Source organism: Haliotis rubra, unplaced genomic scaffold, assembly GCF_003918875.1.
Source record: "Haliotis rubra isolate DU_JTF1 unplaced genomic scaffold, ASM391887v1 Scf39, whole genome shotgun sequence".
Taxonomy (NCBI): Eukaryota; Metazoa; Mollusca; class Gastropoda; order Lepetellida; family Haliotidae; genus Haliotis; species Haliotis rubra.
In genome coordinates, this window is record NW_025767068.1 from 2775878 (window position 1) to 2797859 (window position 21982).

At 45.9% G+C, this 21982-nt stretch overlaps 1 protein-coding gene across 1 annotated transcript; it reads left to right on the top strand.

Moving 5' to 3' along the window:
* Nucleotides 1-15623: 15623 nt before the first annotated feature.
* LOC124286714 (tripartite motif-containing protein 2-like) lies at nt 15624-17670 on the top strand. The gene is made up of 2 exons (XM_046723137.1): nt 15624-15800; nt 16388-17670. The coding sequence occupies exon 2, from the start codon at nt 16391-16393 to the stop codon at nt 17492-17494; it is 1104 nt and encodes a 367-aa protein (XP_046579093.1). The 5' UTR covers nt 15624-15800; nt 16388-16390; the 3' UTR covers nt 17495-17670.
* The last annotated feature ends 4312 nt before the right edge of the window (nt 17671-21982 follow it).

The following is a 21982-nucleotide window of genomic DNA, read 5'->3' on the forward strand; positions in this document are numbered from 1 at the left end:
TGTGAGAGACGTTATAGGTAACAGTATGCAGTAGGGCACATGCACGAGTGTGAGAGGCGTTATAGGTAACAGTATGCAGTAGGGCACATGCACCAGTGTGAGAGGCGTTATAGGTAACAGTATGCAGTAAGGGCACATGCACCAGTGTGAGAGGGGCGTTATAGGTAACGGTATGCAGTAGGGCACATGCACCAGTGTGAGAGGCGTTATAGGTAACAGTATGCAGTAGGGCACATGCACCAGTGTGAGACGTTATAGGTAACGGTATGCAGTAGGGCACATGCACCAGTGTGAGACGTTATATGAGTAACAGTATGCAGTAGGGCACATGCACCAGTGTGAGGAGGCGTTATAGGTAACAGTATGCAGTAGGGCACATGCACCAGTGTGAGGCGTTATAGGTGACCAGTATGCAGTAGGAGCACATGCACCAGTGTGAGAGGCGTTATAGGTAACGGTATGCAGTAGGAGGGCACATGCACCAGTGTGAGAGACGTTATAGGTAACGGTATGCAGTAGGGCACATGCACCAGTGTGAGAGGCGTTATAGGTAACAATATGCAGTAGGGCACATGCACCAGTGTGATAGGCGTTATAGGTGACAATATGCAGTAGGACACATGCACCAGTGTGATAGGCGTTATAGGTAACAGTATGCAGTAGGGCACATGCACCAGTGTGAGAGGCGTTATAGGTAACAGTATGCAGTAGGGCACATGCACCAGTGTGAGAGGCGTTATCCGAGGTAAACAAGTATGCAGTAGGGCACATGCACCAGGTGTGAGAGGCGTTATAGGTAACAGTGATATGCTTGTGGGTCCAATGAACCAATGTGAGAGGCGTTATAGGTAACATTGTGCAGTAGGGCACATGTACCAGTGTGAGAAGACGCCATAGATAACGCAGTGAGCAGTAGGGCACATGTGAGAGACGTCAACCCGTCCGCATTAATCAGTAGGGCACATGAACCAGTGTGAGATACGACACAAATAACATTATGCAATAGGGCACATGTACCAGTGTGAGAGACGTTATAGGTAAAAGTATGCAATAGGGCACATGCACCAGTGTGAGAGACGTTATAGGTAAAGTACAATATGGGGCACATGTACGCGAGTGTGAGACGTTGCATAAGGTAAAAGTATGCAGTACAGGGCACATGCACGAGTGTGAGGCATTATAGATAACAGTATGCAGTAGGGCACATGCACGAGTTTGACAGGCGTTATAGGTAACTGTAAGCTGTTCGGCAAATGAACCAACGTTAGTGACGTTATAAGTAACATTGTGGAGTAGGGCACATGCACCAGTCTGAGAAACGTCATGGATAACAGTATGCTGTAGGGCACATGCAACAGAGTGAGAGGTGTCATAGATAACAGTATGGAGTAGGACAAATGTACCAGTGTGAGAGACGTTACAGGTATCAGTATGAAGCAGGGCACATGTACGAGTGTGAGAGGCGTTATAGGTAAAAGTATGCACTAGGGCATATGCACCAGTGTGAGAGGCGTCATAGATAATAGTATGAAGTAGGACAAATGTACCAGTGTGAGAGACGTCATGGATAACAGTATGCTGTAGGGCACATGCAACAGAGTGAGAGGCGTCATAGATAGCAATATGGAGTAGGACAAATGTACCAGTGTGAGAGACGTTACAGGTATCAGTATGAAGCAGGGCACATGCACGAGTGTGAGAGGCGTTATAGGTAAAAGTATGCACTAGGGCAGATGCACCAGTGTGAGAGGCGTCATAGATAATAGTATGAAGTAGGACAAATGTACCAGTATGAGAGACGTTATAGGTAACAGTATGCAGTAGGGCACATGCACCAGAGTGAGAGGCGTCATAGATAACAGTATGGAGTATGACAAATGTACCAGTGTGAGAGGCGTCAGAGATAACAGTATGCAGTAGGGGACATGCACCAGTGTGAGAGACGTTATAGGTTACAGTATGAAGTAGGGCACATGCACCAGAGTGAGAGGCGTCATAGATAACAGTATGGAGTATGACAAATGTACCAGTGTGAGAGGCGTTATAGGTAACAGTATGCACTAGGGCAGATGCACCAGTGTGAGGGGCGTCATAGATAATAGTATGAAGTAGGACAAATGTACCAGTATGAGAGACGTTATAGGTAACAGTATGCAGTAGGGCACATGCACCAGAGTGAGAGGCGTCATAGATAACAGTATGGAGTATGACAAATGTACCAGTGTGAGAGGCGTCATAGATAACAGTATGCAGTAGGGGACATGCACCAGTGTGAGAGACGTTATAGGTTACAGTATGAAGTAGGGCACATGCACCAGAGTGAGAGGCGTCATAGATAACAGTATGGAGTATGACAAATGTACCAGTGTGATAGATGTTATAGGTTACAGTATGCAGTAGGGCACATGCACCAGTGTGAGATACGTTATAGGTCACAGTATGCAGTAGGGCACATGCACCAGAGTGAGAGGCGTCATAGATAACAGTATGGAGTATGACAAATGTACCAGTGTGAGGCGTTATAGGTAACAGTATGTAGTAGGGCACATGCACCAATGTGAGAGGCGCTATAGGTAACAATATGCAGTGGGGCACATGTACCAGTGTGAGAGACGTTATAGGTAACAATATGCAGTAGGGCACATGCACCAATGTGAGAGGCGCTATAGGTAACAATATGCAGTAGGACACCCACATGCTGTACCCAAGTGTGAGGACGTTATAGGTAACAATATGCAGTAGGGCACATGCACCAGTGTGAGAGGCGTTATAGGTAACAATATGCAGTAGGGCACATGCACCAGTGTGAGAGGCGTTATAGGTAACAATATGCAGTAGGGGCACATGCACCAGTGTGAGAGACGTTATAGGTAACAATACGGTAGGGCACATGAATCAGTGTGAGAGCGTTATAGGTAACGAGTAGTATGAGTATGAGAGACGTTATAGGTAACAGTATGCATTAGGGCACATGTACCAGTGTGAGACGTTATAGGTAATGCTGGTGTGCTGTAGGGCACATGCATCAGTACTTTGAGAGGCGTTATAGGTAACAGTATGCATTAGGGCACATGCACCAGTGTGAGAGACGTTATAGGTAACGGTATGCATGTAGGGCACATGTACGCACATACACGTGTGAAGAGGCGTTATAGGTAACAATTATGCTGTAGGGCATGTACATGCACGCCAAGTATGAGAGGCGTACATAGGTAACAGTATGCAGTGAGGGCACATGCACGAGTATGAGGAGGCGTTGTAGGTAACAGTATGCTGTAGGGCACATGCACCAGTGTGAGAGACGTTATAGGTAACAGTATGGGTAGGAGTAGAATGCACCAGTGTGAGACGTTATAGATAACAGTATGCAGTAGGGCATGCACCAGTGTGAGAGGCGTTATAGGTAACAAGTATGGCTGTAGGGCACATGCACCAGTATGAGAGGCGTTATAAGGTAACAGTATGCAGTAGGGCACATGCACCAGTGTGAGAGACGTTATAGGTAACAGTATGTAGCCTTGGGGCACATGCACCAGTGTGAGAGTGCAGTTATGGACGGGATAACAGTATGCCGGTAAACACATGCGGTAACAGCAAATGAGGGGAGGCGTTATAGGTAACGAGGTACGAGATGCGTTATAGGTAACAGGGCACATGTACAGCAGTATGAGAGGCGTTATAGGTAACAGTATAGAGTAGGGCACATGCATCAGTATGAGAGACGTTACAGGTAACGAGTGTGCAGCAGGGCACATGCACGAGTATGAGAGGCGTTATAGGTAACAGTATGCAATAGGGCACATGCACCAGTGTGAGAGACGTTATAGATAACAGTATGGAGTAGGACAAATGCACCAGTGTGAGAGACGTTATAGATAACAGTATGGAGTAGGGCACATGCACGAGTATGACAGGCGTTATAGGTAACAGTATGCAGTAGCAGAGCACATGCACCAGTGTGAGAGACGTTATAGGTAACGGTATGTGGTAGGGCACATGCACGCAGTGTGAGAGACGTTATAGGTAACAGTATGCTGTAGGGCACATGTAACAGTGTGAGGGGAGGCGTTATAGGTAACAGTATGCTGTAGGGCACAATGCACCAGTGTGAGAGACGTTATAGGTAACGGTATGCAGTAGGGCACATGCACCAGTGTGAGACGTTATAGGTAACGGTATGCAGTAGGACATGCCAGCAGTGTGAGGCGTTAAAGGTAACGGTATGCAGTGAGGGCACATGCACCAGTGTGAGAGACGTTATAGGTAACGTGTATGTACGAGGTGTAGGGCACATGTACCAGTGTGAGAGGCGTTATAGGGTTAACGGTATGCTGTACGGCACATGCACCAGTGTGAGGAGTTATAGGTAACAGTATGCAGTGCGGGCACATGTACGCAGTATGAGAGGCGTTGGGTAACGGTGTGCAGTAGGGCACATGCACAGAGTGTGAGGAGGCGTTATAGGTAACGGTATATGAGTAGGGCACATGCACCAGTGTGAGACACGTTACAGGTAACAGTATGCAGTAGGGCACATGCACCAGTGTGAGACGTTAGGTAACGAGTATGCAGCAGTGCACATGCACCAGTGTGAGAGACGTTATAGCTAACGAGGTATGCAGCAGGGCACATGCATCAAGTATGAAGACGTTATAGGTAACAGTGTAGTGTGGGCGCAGCATGTATCCAGTGTATGAGGCGTTATAGGTAACGGGTGTGGAGTAGGGCACATGCACCAGTCTGAGAAACATCATGGATAACGGGCTGTGGGGCACTTACAGCAGAGTGAGAGGCGTCAGTATGACAGTAGGGCACGACAAATGCACCAGTGTGAGAGAGATGTTACAGGTAACGAGTATGATGTAGGGCACATGCACCAGTGTGAGGGCGAGATAACGGTATGGGTTACCAGGTAGACATAGATAACAGTATGGAATTGGGTAAATGCACCAGTGTGAGAGACGTTACAGGTAACGAGGTATGTAGTAGGGCACATGCACCAGTGTGAGGCGTTATAATTGGGGCGTGTGAGAGACGATAGGTAACGGTATGTAGTGGGGTATGCAGTGTGAGAGGCGCACATCTGCAGTGCACAGACGAGTGTGAGGCGTTATAGGTAACAGTATGCACAGCGAGTGAGCACGTTATGTAACAGTACCAGTGTGAGACGTTATAGGTATCAGTATACAGTTATGAAGCAGGGCACATGTATTGCACAGTGTGAGAGGCGTTATAGGTAAAAGTATGCACTAGGGCAGATGCACCAGTGTGAGAGGCGTCATAGCTGTAAGCACGAGTATGAAGTGAGGACAAATGTACCAGTGTGAGAGGCGTTACGGATAACACGGTATGCTGTGAGGGGCACATGCAACAGAGTGGGATGCACCAGAGAGCGTCAAAGGAATGGCAATATGAGTGTAGGACAAAGTGTGTACCAGTGTGAGAGACGTTACAGGTATCAGTATGAAGCAGGGCACATGTAACAGTGTGCTGCGGAGCACATGTGAGAGGCGTTATAGGTAAAAGTATGCACTTAGGGCAGATGCACCAGTGTGGGAGAGCGTCACATGCACCAGTGTGATAAGGTAAGTATGAAGTAGGACATGCAATGTACCAGTGCTGTATTGCGAGACGTTACAGTTATAGGTAACGGTATGCAGTAGGGCAGATGCACCAATGTGAGAGGCGCTATAGGTAACAATATGCAGTAGGGCACATGTACCAGTGTGAGAGACGTTACAGTGTGCCGGGATATGCGAGTATGAGAGCGTAATAGGTAACAATAGTGCAGTAGGGCACATGCACCAGTGGCAGCATGTGAGGAGAGCGCTATAGGTAATCAATATGCAGTAGGACACATGCACCAGTGTGAGAAGGCGATTATAGGTAACAGTATGCACGTCATAGATAACAATTATGGGGGCACATGCACCAGTGTGAGGAGACGTTATAGGTAACAATATGGAGTAGGGCACATGAAGATCCCAGTGTGAGAGACGTTATAGGTAACAATATGCAGTAGGGCACATGCACGAATGCACCAGTGTGAGAGACGTTATAGGTAACAGTGTGAGAGACGTTTATAGATAACAGTATGAATTAGGGCACATGCACCAGTGTGTAAGCTGAGACCAACGTTATAGGTAACAATATGCAGTCCCCAAGGGCACATACATCAGTGTGAGAGGCGATATAGGTAAGTGTGAGACGTATGTAGTGGGGCAGGCGTTATATGCACAGTGTGAGGCGTCATAGATAATAGTATGAAGTGGTGTACCAGTGTGAGAGGTGCTATAAGGTAACAATGTGCAGTAGTGCACATGGACGAAGTGTGAGTGTGAGGCGTTATAGGTAACAATAAAGTAGCTTTTATGCGAGTGTGAGAGCGTTATAGGTAAAAGTATGCAGATGCATCAGTGTGAGGCGTCATAGATAATATGGTATGAAGTGGGACCTAATGTACACCATGCACCAGTGTGATAGATGTTATAGGTTACGAGTGTGGGGCACATGCACGAGTATGAGAGAGTGGGGCATGCTGAGTGTGAGAGACGATATAGGTAACAGTATGCAGTTGGGCACATACACCAGTGTGAGAGGCGTTATAGGTAACGGTATGCTGTAGGGCACATGCACCAGTGTGAGAGGCGTTATAGGTAACGGTATGCAGTAGGGCACATGCACCAGAGTAGGTGAGAGGCGTTATAGGTAACAGTATGCAGTGGGGCACATGCACCAGTGTAAGAGGCGTTATAGGTAACGGTATGCAGTTGAGACACATGCACCAGTGTGAGGCGTTATAGGTAACAGTATGCTGTAGGGCACATGTACCAGTGTGGAGAGGCGTTATAGGTAACAGGTGTGCTGTAGGGCACATGCACCGAGTATGAAGAGGCGTTATAGGTAACCAGTATGCAGTAGGGCACATGCACCAGTGTGAGAGGCGTTATAGGTAACAGTATGCAGTAGGGCACATGCACCAGTATGAGAGGCGTTATAGGTAACGGTATGCAGTTGAGACACATGCACGAGTGTACGCCGTTATAGAGGCGTTATAGGTACGCCAGTGTGCTGTAGGTATGCACATGCACCAGTGTGAGAGGCGTTATAGGTAACAGTATGCAGTATGAGAGGGGGTAACATGCATTAGGGCAGTGTGAGGAGAGGCGTTATAGGTAACAGTATGCTGTAGGGCACATGCACCAGGTGTGAGAGGCGTTATAAGGTAACAGTATGCATTGCAGTGTAGGGTATGAGGCGTTATAGGTACCAGTGTAGGAGCACATGCACGAGTATAGAGGCGTTATAGGTAACAGTATGCAGTAGGGCACATGTACGCACACGAGTATATGAGAGGGCGTTGTAGGTAACAGTATGCTGTAGGGACATGCACGAGTATGAGAGGCGTTATTATAGGTAACTGTAGGCGTTATAGGATTGTTGGGCAAATGAACCAATGTCAGTGACGTTATAAAAAGTAACATTGTGGAGTAGGGCACATGCCCCAGTCTGAGAAACATCATGGATAACGGTATGTAGGGCACTTACGAAGCAGAGTGAGGAGGCGTCATAGATAACAGAATTATGGGGCACATGTACCAGTGTGAGACAAATGCAAATGCAGTGTGAGACGTTATGAGATAACAGTATGCAGTATGGGACAAATGCACCAGTGTGAGGAGACGTTATAGATAACAAGTATGCAGTGGGACAAATGCACCAGTGTGAGAGACGTTATAGGTAACAAGTATGGAGTAGGACAAATGCACCAGTGTGAGAGACGACATTATAGATAACGGTAGTATGGAGTGGGGCACGTACACGAGTATGAGGAGGCGTTATAGGTAACTGTAAGCTGTTCGGCAAATGAACCAACGTTAGTGACGTTATAAGTAACATTGTGGAGTAGGGCACCTGCACCAGTCTGAGAAACGTCATGGATAACAGTATGCTGTAGGGCACATGCAACAGAGTGAGAGGTGTCATAGATAACAGTATGGAGTAGGACAAATGTACCAGTGTGAGAGACGTTACAGGTATCAGTATGAAGCAGGGCACATGTACGAGTGTGAGAGGCGTTATAGGTAAAAGTATGCACTAGGGCAGATGCACCAGTGTGAGAGGCGTCATAGATAATAGTATGAAGTAGGACAAATGTACCAGTGTGAGAGACGTCATGGATAACAGTATGCTGTAGGGCACATGCAACAGAGCGAGAGGCGTCATAGATAGCAATATGGAGTAGGACAAATGTACCAGTGTGAGAGACGTTACAGGTATCAGTATGAAGCAGGGCACATGCACGAGTGTGAGAGGCGTTATAGGTAAAAGTATGCACTAGGGCAGATGCACCAGTGTGGGAGGCGTCATAGATAATAGTATGAAGTAGGACAAATGTACCAGTATGAGAGACGTTATAGGTAACAGTATGCAGTAGGGCACATGCACCAGAGTGAGAGGCGTCATAGATAACAGTATGGAGTATGACAAATGTACCAGTGTGAGAGGCGTCATAGATAACAGTATGCAGTAGGGGACATGCACCAGTGTGAGAGACGTTATAGGTTACAGTATGAAGTAGGGCACATGCACCAGTGTGAGAGGCGTTATAGGTTACAGTATGCAGTAGGACACATGCACCAGTGTGAGAGACGTTATAGGTTACAGTATGAAGTAGGGCACATGCACCAGTGTGAGAGGCGTTATAGGTTACAGTATGCAGTAGGACTAATGCACCAGTGTGATAGATGTTATAGGTTACAGTATGCAGTAGGGCACATGCACCAGTGTGAGATACGTTATAGGTCACAGTATGCAGTAGGGCACATGCACCAGAGTGAGAGGCGTCATAGATAACAGTATGGAGTATGACAAATGTACCAGTGTGAGAGGCGTTATAGGTAACAGTATGTAGTAGGGCACATGCACCAATGTGAGAGGCGCTATAGGTAACAATATGCAGTAGGGCACATGTACCAGTGTGAGAGACGTTATAGGTAACAATATGCAGTAGGGCACATGCACCAATGTGAGAGGCGCTATAGGTAACAATATGCAGTAGGACACATGCACCAGTGTGAGAGGCGTTATAGGTAACAATATAAAGTAGGGCACATGCACCAGTGTGAGAGACGTTATAGGTAACAATATGCAGTAGGGCACATGAATCAGTGTGAGAGACGTTATAGGTAACAATATGCAGTAGGGCACATGCACGAGTGTGAGAGACGTTATAGGTAACAGTATGTAGTAGGGCACATGCACCAGTGTGAGAGGCGTTATAGGTAACAATATGCAGTAGGGCACATGCATCAGTGTGAGAGACGATATAGGTAACAGTATGTAGTGGGGCACATGCACCAGTGTGAGAGGTGCTATAGGTAACAATGTGCAGTAGTGCACATGGACGAGTGTGAGAGGCGTTATAGGTAACAATAAGTAGTAGGGCACATGCACGAGTATGAGAGACGTTATAGGTAACAGTATGCAGTTGGGCACATACACCAGTGTGAGAGGCGTTATAGGTAACAGTATGCTGTATTGCACATGTACGAGTATGAGAGGCGTATAGGTAACAGTGTGCTGTAGGGCACATGCACGAGTATGAGAGGCGTTATAGGTAACAGTGTGCTGTAGGGCACATGCACGAGTATAAGAGGCGTTATAGGTAACAGTATGCAGTTGTGTACATGCACGAGTATGAGAGGCGTTATAGGTAACAGTATGCTGTATTGCACATGTACGAGTATGAGAGGCGTTATAGGTAACAGTGTGCTGTAGGGCACATGCACGAGTATAAGAGGCGTTATAGGTAACAGTATGCAGTTGTGTACATGCACGAGTATGAGAGGCGTTATAGGTAACAGTGTGCTGTAGGGCACATGCACGAGTATGAGAGGCGTTATAGGTAACAGTATGCAGTTGATCACATGCACGAGTGTGAGAGACGTTATAGGTAACAGTGTGCTGTAGGACACATGCACCAGTGTGAGAGGCGTTAAAGGTAACAGTATGCAGATGGGGACATGCACGAGTGTGAGAGACGTTATAGGTAACAGTGTGCTGTATTGCACATGCACGAGTATGAGAGGCGTTATAGGTAACAGTATGCTGTATTGCACATGTACGAGTATGAGGCGTTATAGGTAACAGTGTGCTGTAGGGCACATGCACGAGTATAAGAGGCGTTATAGGTAACAGTATGCATTAGGGCACATGTACGAGTATGAGAGGCGTTGTAGGTAACAGTATGCTGTAGGGGACATGCACGAGTATGAGAGGCGTTATAGGTAACTGTAAGTTGTTGGGCAAATGAACCAATGTCAGTGACGTTATAAGTAACATTGTGGAGTAGGGCACATGCACCAGTCTGAGAAACATCATGGATAACAGTATGCTGTAGGGCACTTGCAACAGAGTGAGAGGCGTCATAGATAACAGTATGGAGTAGGACAAATGCACCAGTGTGAGAGACGTTATAGATAACAGTATGGAGTAGGACAAATGCACCAGTGTGAGAGACGTTATAGATAACAGTATGGAGTAGGACAAATGCACCAGTGTGAGAGACGTTATAGATAACAGTATGGAGTAGGACAAATGCACCAGTGTGAGAGACATTATAGATAACAGTATTGAGTAGGGCACATGCACGAGTATGACAGGCGTTATAGGTAACTGTAAGCTGTTCGGCAAATGAACCAACGTTAGTGACGTTATAAGTAACATTGTGGAGTAGGGCACATGCACCAGTCTGAGAAACGTCATGGATAACAGTATGCTGTAGGGTTCATGCAACAGAGTGAGAGGCGTCATAGATAACAATATGGAGTAGGACAAATGTACCAGTGTGAGAGACGTTACAGGTATCAGTATGAAGCAGGGCACATGTACGAGTGTGAGAGGCGTTATAGGTAAAAGTATGCACTAGGGCAGATGCACCAGTGTGAGAGGCGTCATAGATAATAGTATGAAGTAGGACAAATGTACCAGTGTGAGAGACGTCATGGATAACAGTATGCTGTAGGGCACATGCAACAGAGTGAGAGGCGTCATAGATAACAATATGGAGTAGGACAAATGTACCAGTGTGAGAGACGTTACAGGTATCAGTATGAAGCAGGGCACATGCACGAGTGTGAGAGGCGTTATAGGTAAAAGTATGCACTAGGGAACATGCACCAGTGTGAGAGGCGTCATAGATAACAGTATGAAGTAGGACAAATGTACCAGTGTGAGAGACGTTATAGGTAACAGATGTCACCAGGTAACACAGGTAACAGTATGCAGTAGGGGACATGCACCAGTGTGAGAGACGTTATAGGATACAGTATGCAGTAGGGCACATGCACCAGTGTGAGAGGCGTTATATGTAACAGTATGCAGTAGGACACATGCACCAGTGTGATAGATGTTATAGGTTACAGTATGCACTAGGGCACATGCACCAGTGTGAGATACGTTATAGGTCACAGTATGCAGTAGGGCACATGTACCAGTGTGAGAGACGATATAGGTAACAGTATGCAGCAGGGCACATGCACCAGTGTGAGAGACGTTATATGTAACAATATGCAGCAGGGCACATGCACCAGTGTGAGAGACGTTACAGCTAACAGTATGCACTAGGGAACATGCACCAGTGTGAGAGACGTTATAGGTAACAGTATGCAGTAGGGCACATGCACCAGTGTGAGAGACGTTATAGGTAACAGTATGCTGTAGGGCACATGCACCAGTGTGAGAGACCTTACAGGTAACAATATGCAGTAGGGCACATGCACCAGTGTGAGAGATGTTACAGGTAACAGTATGATGTAGGGCACATGCACCAGAGTGAGAGATGTTACAGGTAACATTATGATGTAGGGCACATGCACCAGTGTGAGAGACGTTACAGGTAACAGTATGGAGCAGGGCACATGCACCAGTGTGAGAGACGTTATATGTAACAATATGCAGCAGGGCACATGCACCAGTGTGAGAGATGTTACAGGTAACATTATGATGTAGGGCACATGCACCAGTGTGAGAGACGTTACAGGTAACAGTATGCACTAGGGCACATGCACCAGTGTGAGAGACGTTATAGGTGACAGTATGGAGCAGGGCACATGCACCAGTGTGAGAGACGTTACAGGTAACAGTATGCAGCAGGGCACATGCACCAGTGTGAGAGGTGTTACAGGTAACAGTATGATGTAGGGCACATGCACCAGTGTGAGAGATGTTACAGGTAACAGTATGATGTAGGGCACATGCACCAGTGTGAGAGACGTTACAGGTAACAGTATGGAGCAGGGCACATGCACCAGTGTGAGAGGCGTTACAGGTAACAGTATGCAGCAGAGCACATGCATCAGTGTGAGAGACGTTACAGGTATCAGTATGCAGCAGTGCACATGCACCAGTGTGAGAGACGTTACAGGTAACAGTATGCAGCAGGGCACATGCATCAGTGTGAGAGACGTTACAGGTAACAGTATGCAGCAGGGCACATGTACGAGTGTGAGAGGCGTTATAGGATACAGTATGCAGTAGGGCACATGCACCAGTGTGAGAGGCGTTATATGTAACAGTATGCAGTAGGACACATGCACCAGTGTGATAGATGTTATAGGTTACAGTATGCACTAGGGCACATGCACCAGTGTGAGATACGTTATAGGTAACAGTATGCAGTAGGGCACATGTACCAGTGTGAGAGACGATATAGGTAACAGTATGCAGTAGGGCACATGCACCAGTGTGAGAGACGTTATAGGTAACAGTATGCAGCAGGGCACATGCACCAGTGTGAGAGACGTTAGGGCATGCACCAGGTAACAGTATGCAGCAGCAGGGCACATGCACCAGTGTGAGAGACGTTACAGGTAACAGTATGCACAATAGGGCACATGCACCAGTGTGAGAGACGTTACAGGTAACAGTATGCAGCAGGGCACATGCACCAGTGTGAGATGTTACAGGTGTGTACACATGCACCAGTGTGAGAACGTTACAGGTAACATGATGATGTAGGAACATGCACCAGTGTGAGAGACGTTACAGGTAACAGTATGCACTAGGGCACATGCACCAGTGTGAGAGACGTTATAGGTGACAGTATGGAGTAGGGCACATGCACCAGTGTGAGAGACGTTACAGGTAACAGTATGCAGCAGGGCACATGCACCAGTGTGAGAGACGTTACAGGTAACAGTATGCAGGAAAGGGCACATGCACCAGTGTGAGAGAGACGTTACAGGTAACAGCGGTGCAGTAGGGCACATGCACCAGTGGATGCAGCAGGGGCACATGCACCAGTGTGAGGTGCTACAGGTGCAGGGGGTGAGAGGCGTTATAGGTAACGGGCAGGGCACATGCACGAGTATGAGAGACGTTATAGGTAACAGTATGCAGTTGGGCACATGCACCAGTGTGAGAGGCGTTACAGGTAAAAGTATGCAGCAGGGCAGATGCACCAGTGTGAGAGACGTTACAGGTAACAGTATGCAGCAGGGCACATGCATCAGTGTGAGAGACGTTACAGGTAACAGTATGCAGTAGGGCACATGCACCAGTGTGAGAGATGTTACAGGTAACAGTATGATGTAGGGCACATGCACCAGTGTGAGAGACGTTACAGGTAACAGTATGGAGCAGGGCACATGCACCAGTGTGAGAGGCGTTACAGGTAACAGTATGCAGCAGAGCACATGCATCAGTGTGAGAGACGTTACAGGTATCAGTATGCAGCAGTGCACATGCACCAGTTTGAGAGACGTTACAGGTAACAGTATGCACTAGGGAACATGCACCAGTGTGAGAGGCGTTATAGGTAACAGTATTGAGCAGGGCACATGCACCAGTGTGAGACACGTCACACATAACAGCATGCAGTAGGGCACGTGCACCAGTGTGAGAGACGTTACAGGTAACAGTATGCAGCAGGGCACATGCACCAGTGTGAGAGACGTTATAGATAACAGTATGCAGAAGGGCACATGCACCAGTGTGAGAGGCGTCATAGGTAACAGTGTGGTGTAGGACAAATGTACCAGTGCTTAAGGTGTCATAGATAACAGTGTGGAGTAGGGCACATGTACCAGCGCTTAAGGTGTCATAGATAACAGTGTGGTGTAGGACACATGCACTAGTGTGAGAGACGCCATATGTAAAAGTGAGTGAGTGAGTATGGTTTTACGCCGCTTTTAGCAATATTCCTGCCATTTCACGAAGGGTGACACCATTAATCTCGTGATTAATATGGCTGTTTAAGTCATAAAACGAGTGTCCCAGGTCACAGGTACTTGCGGCGACCCTTCATTATCACTGTCACGTTGGCCTGACCTCGTGACTGTTTAACCTGACCTCTCAGAAACTCATATCGTCAATTTCGTACGTCAATAACAATCCTTCACTGGCTTGCACCCACGTTAATAATGACTGTAGTTGAGTTTAGACAGGAACCATTAAACACACTTGCACTGTGGCGCGGCCAGTAAAAGGCCGAGTTTCAATCATGGTGGTTGTGGTGGAATTGGGTTTAACGTCGTGCTTGAGAATATTTCGCTCATATGACGACGTGCATGCGTGTGTATGTGTATGTGCGGCTGCTTGTACTAGCCCAGACTGAAGCTTGTTTTATAGTGCTAGCCCACTGAGATATCATGCCGCAGTGACTGACTGACTGACTGAGTTTGGTTTTACGCCGCTTTTAGCAATATTCCAGCAACATCACGGCGGGGGACACCAGAAATGGGCTTCACAACATGCCGCAGTGAAGCATGAATACCCCACTCATACACATTATAATGACTCCGAGCCGACCAGTCCTTGTTGTACCCATTAATGCCGAGCGCCAGGCAGGGACCAACAAGTACCATATTTTAACGTCTTTTGGTATGACGCGGTCGGGGATCGAACCCGCGACCTTCCGCTCTCCGGGCGGACGCTCTAACCACTACACCACGGAGGCCTTTGAATCATGGGATTGACAGCATGAACAACACACAAAACACACACGCAGCCACGTCACATATGACTGTTTTATAAGAGTGATTAATCAAAGTCGAATGTATTATGTAACATCATAATTAGCTTTCCCTCAACGTGATCTTTAAATAAAACAAAGGATGTTTGCTCTGGCATATCTGCCTTTTATAATTACCACATCGGCTATGTTCTAATTTGTTTTGTAATCACTGTCTGTAAAACACACTTTTATCCGCAGCCATGATAGGGTAGACCACTGATATTCGGTTTCCGTGAAATAACCGGGTATTGTTTATCAGAAACATGAGATCTGCGCATGTCAAGTGTTGCTGGTATCTTTGTTTACATCCACGACGCCAAGTGTGTGGAGTTCAAAGGTCATGTCCTATCTAGCTCGTCACTCATGGCTGGGCTCTTTCAAATCTTTAATATCAGCTTTCAAAACCGGTTTCACCCATTAGATAAAACTAAATTTGAAATGCCAAAACTTTCATTTGACCATGTTATTATCTAACAAAAAACATATACTGAGATGACATGTTAAAATACTTGAGATAGCAGACAGGAAAGCATTTTTAAATGTAATGGGGTGGACAGTGAAGAAAGGTTCGTTAAGAAACCGGTTTAGGAAACCGGAATGAAATGATGTCACGTCGTGTTGTTAAAGTGGTACAGGTTTAGTATCTTCTGAACGCTCAGTTGTCGCGACGCTGGGGAGCTTGACCAGGAGCGGGAACACTGACCATTTCATACAAGGACCCGGAATAGCCCGCCCAGGATCTGACACGTCATATTTGTCCATGAAATAAGGACTGTTTCAAAAGGTAAGCTAATATTTTTCATGATGAATTGAAGGATAAACGATATACTTGAAACTTGTTTCAGTGTTGTTTATGGTTTGTGTAAAATGTCCCTTTTCCACAAGTGACTATGAATGTATGTATGTTATGTAGATCTACGTTAAATTCATGCATCGTTTAGGGCGAGACATCGTGTGTCGAAGGTCGTTGTCGTTACGATTTCCACGAGGCCTCGAATTAAAGAGATGCATTGTGTGCATGTCTCTTAAATATAATCTATCCAACGAGTGACTGGGCATTGTTAAACGCCATTTTTAACAACGGTCAAGCAATATCACACCGGAGGACAACGTGTTAAAATGTAGACATTTCGGGAATGTAACCCCGACGTCGAGACGAGCGAATGCTTTAAAACAAGGCTAGTCTACCACTAAAGATGGTAAAACAAGATTGCGTCCACACACATGAGCTATGACAGTGTTCCAAAATAGTCATGTTCGTCTTACATGTAATGGACATAATAATACGGAGGAATAATGGGTCACTATCGACGTTTTGGTCATTTTTTCATATTCACAAAATGATTTCATACAATTATTTCTAACAAACAGGTGATGACAACGGTTGACTGTATCAGCTACGAACATGTTCACGGGAGCCCCACAATCCCCGAGGAATCGACGGAGAGACATGACAATATGCCTACAAGGAAAAAAGTCTCGTTCGGACATGGTACCATCGTGTTGTTCGATGATGAGGAGGAGGAACACGCAACAGAACCAGCACGGAAGACATGCACACCCCACGACGTTGACGACACTCCGTCCATCGCTCCAGAAGATACGTACAAGCTGCGTAGTGAATACAACGAGGACGAGCAGCCTGGCTCGAGGGTGAAATTCTGTCAAACCGGAAGTCAATCCGGACAGCTTCATCACGCGACAGACGTGGGAGTTATGGGTAATGGCGATCTGGTCGTCACTGATATGATCTGTAGTAAGCTCAAGGTGTTTACGTCTAGTGGTGTGGTGGGTTGTGTGTACGCAGCGGACGATGTATCTGAGCCATGGGGGGCGACGGATATCGGCTCAGAGAAAATCGCTGTTACGTCCCGAAAATCTCAGAGTGTTGTTATTGTGTGTAAAACATGGGGTAACGTTTTGAAAAGGTTTGGAAACGGTTTCTTTAAATCTCCCTGTGGTATAACAAACGTTGGGGACAGCACCGTCATCGTAACAGATGATGTTGCCAACAGAGTATCAATTCATGACGTAAATGGTGGCAAGGTCGTTGCTTACATAGGGGAGCATCTGCAATTCAAGAACCCTAGGTACGTCGCCGTGTCTGCCAACGGGAACATTATCGTCAGCGACAGCGGCAACCATTCCATCAAAGTGTTCGATAGAAACCGAAATTTTGTCCGTAGCTTTGGCAAGTACGGGCGCAGTGATGGATGTTTCCGGTTTCCTCATGGTGTGTGCACGGACAGCCATAACAATATACTTGTCGCAGATCAGTACAACAGCCGCGTGTCTGTGTTCGACGAACTTGGACGGTTTAGCTGTCATATAGTCACCTCGCTTCATGGAGTTCAGCATCCACAGGGAGTGGCCTTGACCTCTGACCTTCGACTATGCGTCACCGTTGGAGATATGAAACCAAACCGACTTTTGATCTTCCAACTTGACAGAATTGACAAAGAAACGGAAGAGAGTTGATAAATTTGTGATATTAAATATGTTCGAACTCCGTTATCCCGAACCACAAGGGTCAGGGGATCAATTTCGATATACATACTGCTAGTACTCGCGTGTACGTGTTTACCTAATACCAACAGTTGTTAACACGAAGATCAAGGTTGGGAATTGTGAATAAAATAAATGTTTCAAACATATTTCTGATTGAGAATTGTTACACAATATCCTGAGTAAACCTGACTCGGAATATACACATGGAAAGTTATATATAAATGAACAGGTCCATTAATTTTTCGGTATACAACAGCTGATGTGCCCGTATTGGTCGTATTATCCGACACAGTGTACAATCAGCTGTTCCCCACATTGCGGGATTTCAGGTTGTAATTACAAGCAGCCTATACGGACCGGGTGGTCAGACTCGTCACTTGGGTGGATCACGATATATCAATCAGTGGATTGTGTAGTCCAGACTTCATTATGTACAGGTTGCAGTCAAGTTGCTTGAATAAGGAATGATGTACCGTTCAACAACAAACACATGCACGCACGCACGCACGAGCGCACACTTTTTAGGGTTGAAGAGCTTTAAAAAAAACTTGCCAGTGTCTGATTCACGGCACACGTCTATAGCTTGGCTATACAGAACCATGGTGTAAGTGGTCACCCGTGGCCCCATGAGGTAAGTTATAAAGAAGTGACAACAGTCGATGAGTGACTGACTGAGTTTGGTCTACTCAACGTTAAACTGACACTGGTTCAGTTGTATCACAGTGTGCCCATCGCTCATAGAGATGAAGGGGTAAGATAACCGCAGCCAACCGCATACAGTAGTCAACAATGTGTTGACAGCACAAAAAAAGCGCTAAAACATATCATGTCATAATTCTGAAAAACGTCAGGTTCGTTATGCGAACATGTGTTGAACGGGCATCATCGTACACAATAGTCGTTAACCTGGGCTCGGTAACCTGTTACTGTACATAGTTTGTTACATATTTAGGGACATGTGAATAAGTGCTGTGTAAGCGACAGTGCTTTTGTATCCCGATAATGTTCATTATTATCAAAGATAGCAATGCTCCAGTAACCGGTTTAGGAACGTGGTTCACTCATGAAATATAACCTGTGGGAGCTGAATCAGCTGACGCTGTACTTGTTTACCTCATGTACTTGTAACATGCACAACCTACGAAAACAAAAACTGAGAAAACTAAATATAATGTACTTTAATCAACCATGAAACCGTATTTAAACAAAAAACATTATTCACGTAACTTTGTGTTCAGTGTCTAGAACTCAATAGGGGAAAAAGAAGCATCGAGAAAAACAGCCGAAAAAAGGAAATCTAATCTTATTAGATTAACAATTCTCACCTATTTATTCTCTATTAATACTCTCATGTGATGCACAACTAGTTAACTGCGTGACCAAAATATCAATTGTACTCACAGGCTTAGGTGCGTGAACCTCAAATTGTATTTTGTTCGCTTAATAGGGATAAGTATACACATTGGTATTTATCCCCACCTGAATGAAAATCCAGCTTCCAAACATATTGACAAACACTCACCTGAACACCTTAGGGATTACTTTGTAGCCAAGAGTGAACTGGAGACCTAGTTCAAAACCTGAATGATCGTATTCGGGCACTGCACGGAAACGGCAGAGGATCCCAATGTTGAAGCTCACACGTCTGATAAGTAGCATGGGACAGACGCCCATGTCATCCATGGAGGAGTGATACACCAGGTATTCTAGGTGTTCCTAGGCTGACATCCTTCACTGTATAATATAACAGTCCCATTAGCGGTTCTGTTGAGTAAGTGTCGTTGTATGGCAAGTTGCTGGTCATGCTGTCAACCCCTGTCTTGGCACGGCTGGATGATATCAGACAAATGGGATGTACCTAGGTGTCTCAAATGTGCAGGCGAAACACTGTATACGCTCTCCTAATTCTGTCGGTTATTGTCGTGCATGTATATGCGCGGATGAAATTAATTCAGTCAGTTATGGCTTTGGTTCACAAATCATTATATTTGAATAAATTCATATTCAACTTCTGTTTCATGAAAGGGAAACATTTCCAACAACGTTTATGAAGTGTGTCATTAACTCGTTGTTCATGTTTTATTATTGATTAGTCTTATTAGTCAGATGCAGTGTTTACATGGTACATGGCAGGGTATTATATACGAGTTCTCGAACGTTTCTAAACCAAATATACTACAAAACCTCGACCCCGATTTTAGCGCGAAGTCGGTGTTAGTTCGTATATAGTCATAAAATAACAACACGTCAACAGCCTCGAGGCCTGGGGGACACCGGAGGTATTTCCTTTGAAGATTCTATTTACCTTGGCCTCGGACAATATTTGTCTCCACTTCCATTTACCTTCACATGAAAATATTCATACATGATCTATGACCAATAAATCACAGTTTCTTGAACATTAGAAATAGGAAATGCGGTTAAATTGGTTGGCAGTTGCTCTTTGAATGTAGTATGCGTGTCACATGTTAATCCCATCTATCCTTACGGTGTACACCACTCAAACAAATATATCGTGTGCTTCACTCATACAGACCTACCGTATGAACTGCTATTACAAATCTACCACAACCATCACTCATACAGACCTACCGTACCCATCACTCATACAGACCTACCGCACCCATCACTCATACAGACCTACCGTATGAATTGCTATTACAAATCTACCACACCCATCACTCATACAGACCTACCGTACCCATCACTCATACAGACCTACCGCACCCATCACTCATACAAACCTACCGAACGCATCACTCATACAGACCTACCGTACCCATCACTCATAAGAGCTACCGTACCAATCACTCATACAGACCTACCGTACCAATCACTCATACAGACCTACTGTACCCATCAGTCATACAGACCTACTGTACCCATCACTCATACAGACCTACCGTACCCATCACTCATAAAGACCTACCGAACGCATCACTCATACAGACCTACTGTACGCATCACTCATACAGACCTACCGTACCCATCACTCATACAGACCTACCGTACCCATCACTCATACAGACCTACAGTACCCATCACTCATACAGACTTACTGTAGCCATCACTCATACAGACCTACTGTACCCATCACTCAAACAGACCTACCGTACCCATCACTCATACAGGCCTACCGTACCCATCACTCATACAGACCTATCGTACCCATCGCTCATACAGACCTACCGTACCCATCACTCATACAGACCTACCGTACCAATCACTCCTACAGACCTACCGTACCCATTACTCATACAGACCTACCGTACCCATCACTCATACAGACCTACTGTACCCATCACTCATACAGACCTACCGTACCCATCACTCATAAAGACCTACTGTACGCATCACTCATACAGACCTACCGTACACATCACTCATACAGACCTACTGTACCCATCACTCATACAGACCTACCGTACCAATCACTCATACAGGCCTACCGTACGCATCACTCATACAGACCTACTGTACCCATCAGTCATACAGACCTACCGTAGCAATCACTCATACAGACCTACTGTACCCATCACTCATACAGACATCACTCATACAGACCTACTGTACCCATCACTCATACAGACCTACCGTACCAATGACTCATAGAGACCTCCCGTAGCTATCACTCGTGCAGACCTACCGTACCCATCACTCATACAGACCTACTGTACGCATCAGTCATACAGACCTACTGTACGCATCACTCATACAGACCTACCGTACACATCACTCATACAGACCTACTGTACCCATCGCTCCTATACCCATCACTCATACAGACCTACCGTACCCATCACTCATACAGACCTACAGTACCCATCACTCATAAAGACCTACTGTACCCATCACTCATACAGACCTACCGTACCCATCACTCATACAGACCTACCGTACCCATCACTCATACAGACCTACTGTACCCATCACTCATACAGACCTACTGTACCCATCACTCATACAGACCTACCGTACCCATCACTCATACAGACCTACCGTACCCATCACTCATACAGACCTACTGTACCCATCACTCATACAGACCTACTGTACCCATCAGTCATACAGACCTACCGTAGCAATCACTCATACAGACCTACCGTAGCCATCACTCATACAGACCTACTGTACCCATCATTCATACAGACCTACCGTACGCATCACTCATACAGACCTACCGTACCCATCACTCACAAAGACCTACCTTGTGAATCACTTATGAATATCTTCCGTATGTATCACTTAATAATATCATCCACGTGTATCACTTATTTAAGAATTGACTCACACTTTGTGTGAGTTCAATGGAGTATGAATTGACTGAGAGCCAAACTGTATTAACGTCGGAGCAATCGACAATTTTTCCGTTTTACTGTTGAATGTTACGTTTTCGCTTAACTACATTGACTAAAAGACAGCCGCACAGTGTAACGAGAGGACCCCTGTCGACCCAAG

Excerpts from the sequence above, each read along its gene's own strand:
- LOC124286714 (XM_046723137.1), top strand. The coding sequence starts at position 16,391 with ATGACAACGGTTGACTGTATCAGCTACGAACATGTTCACGGGAGCCCC.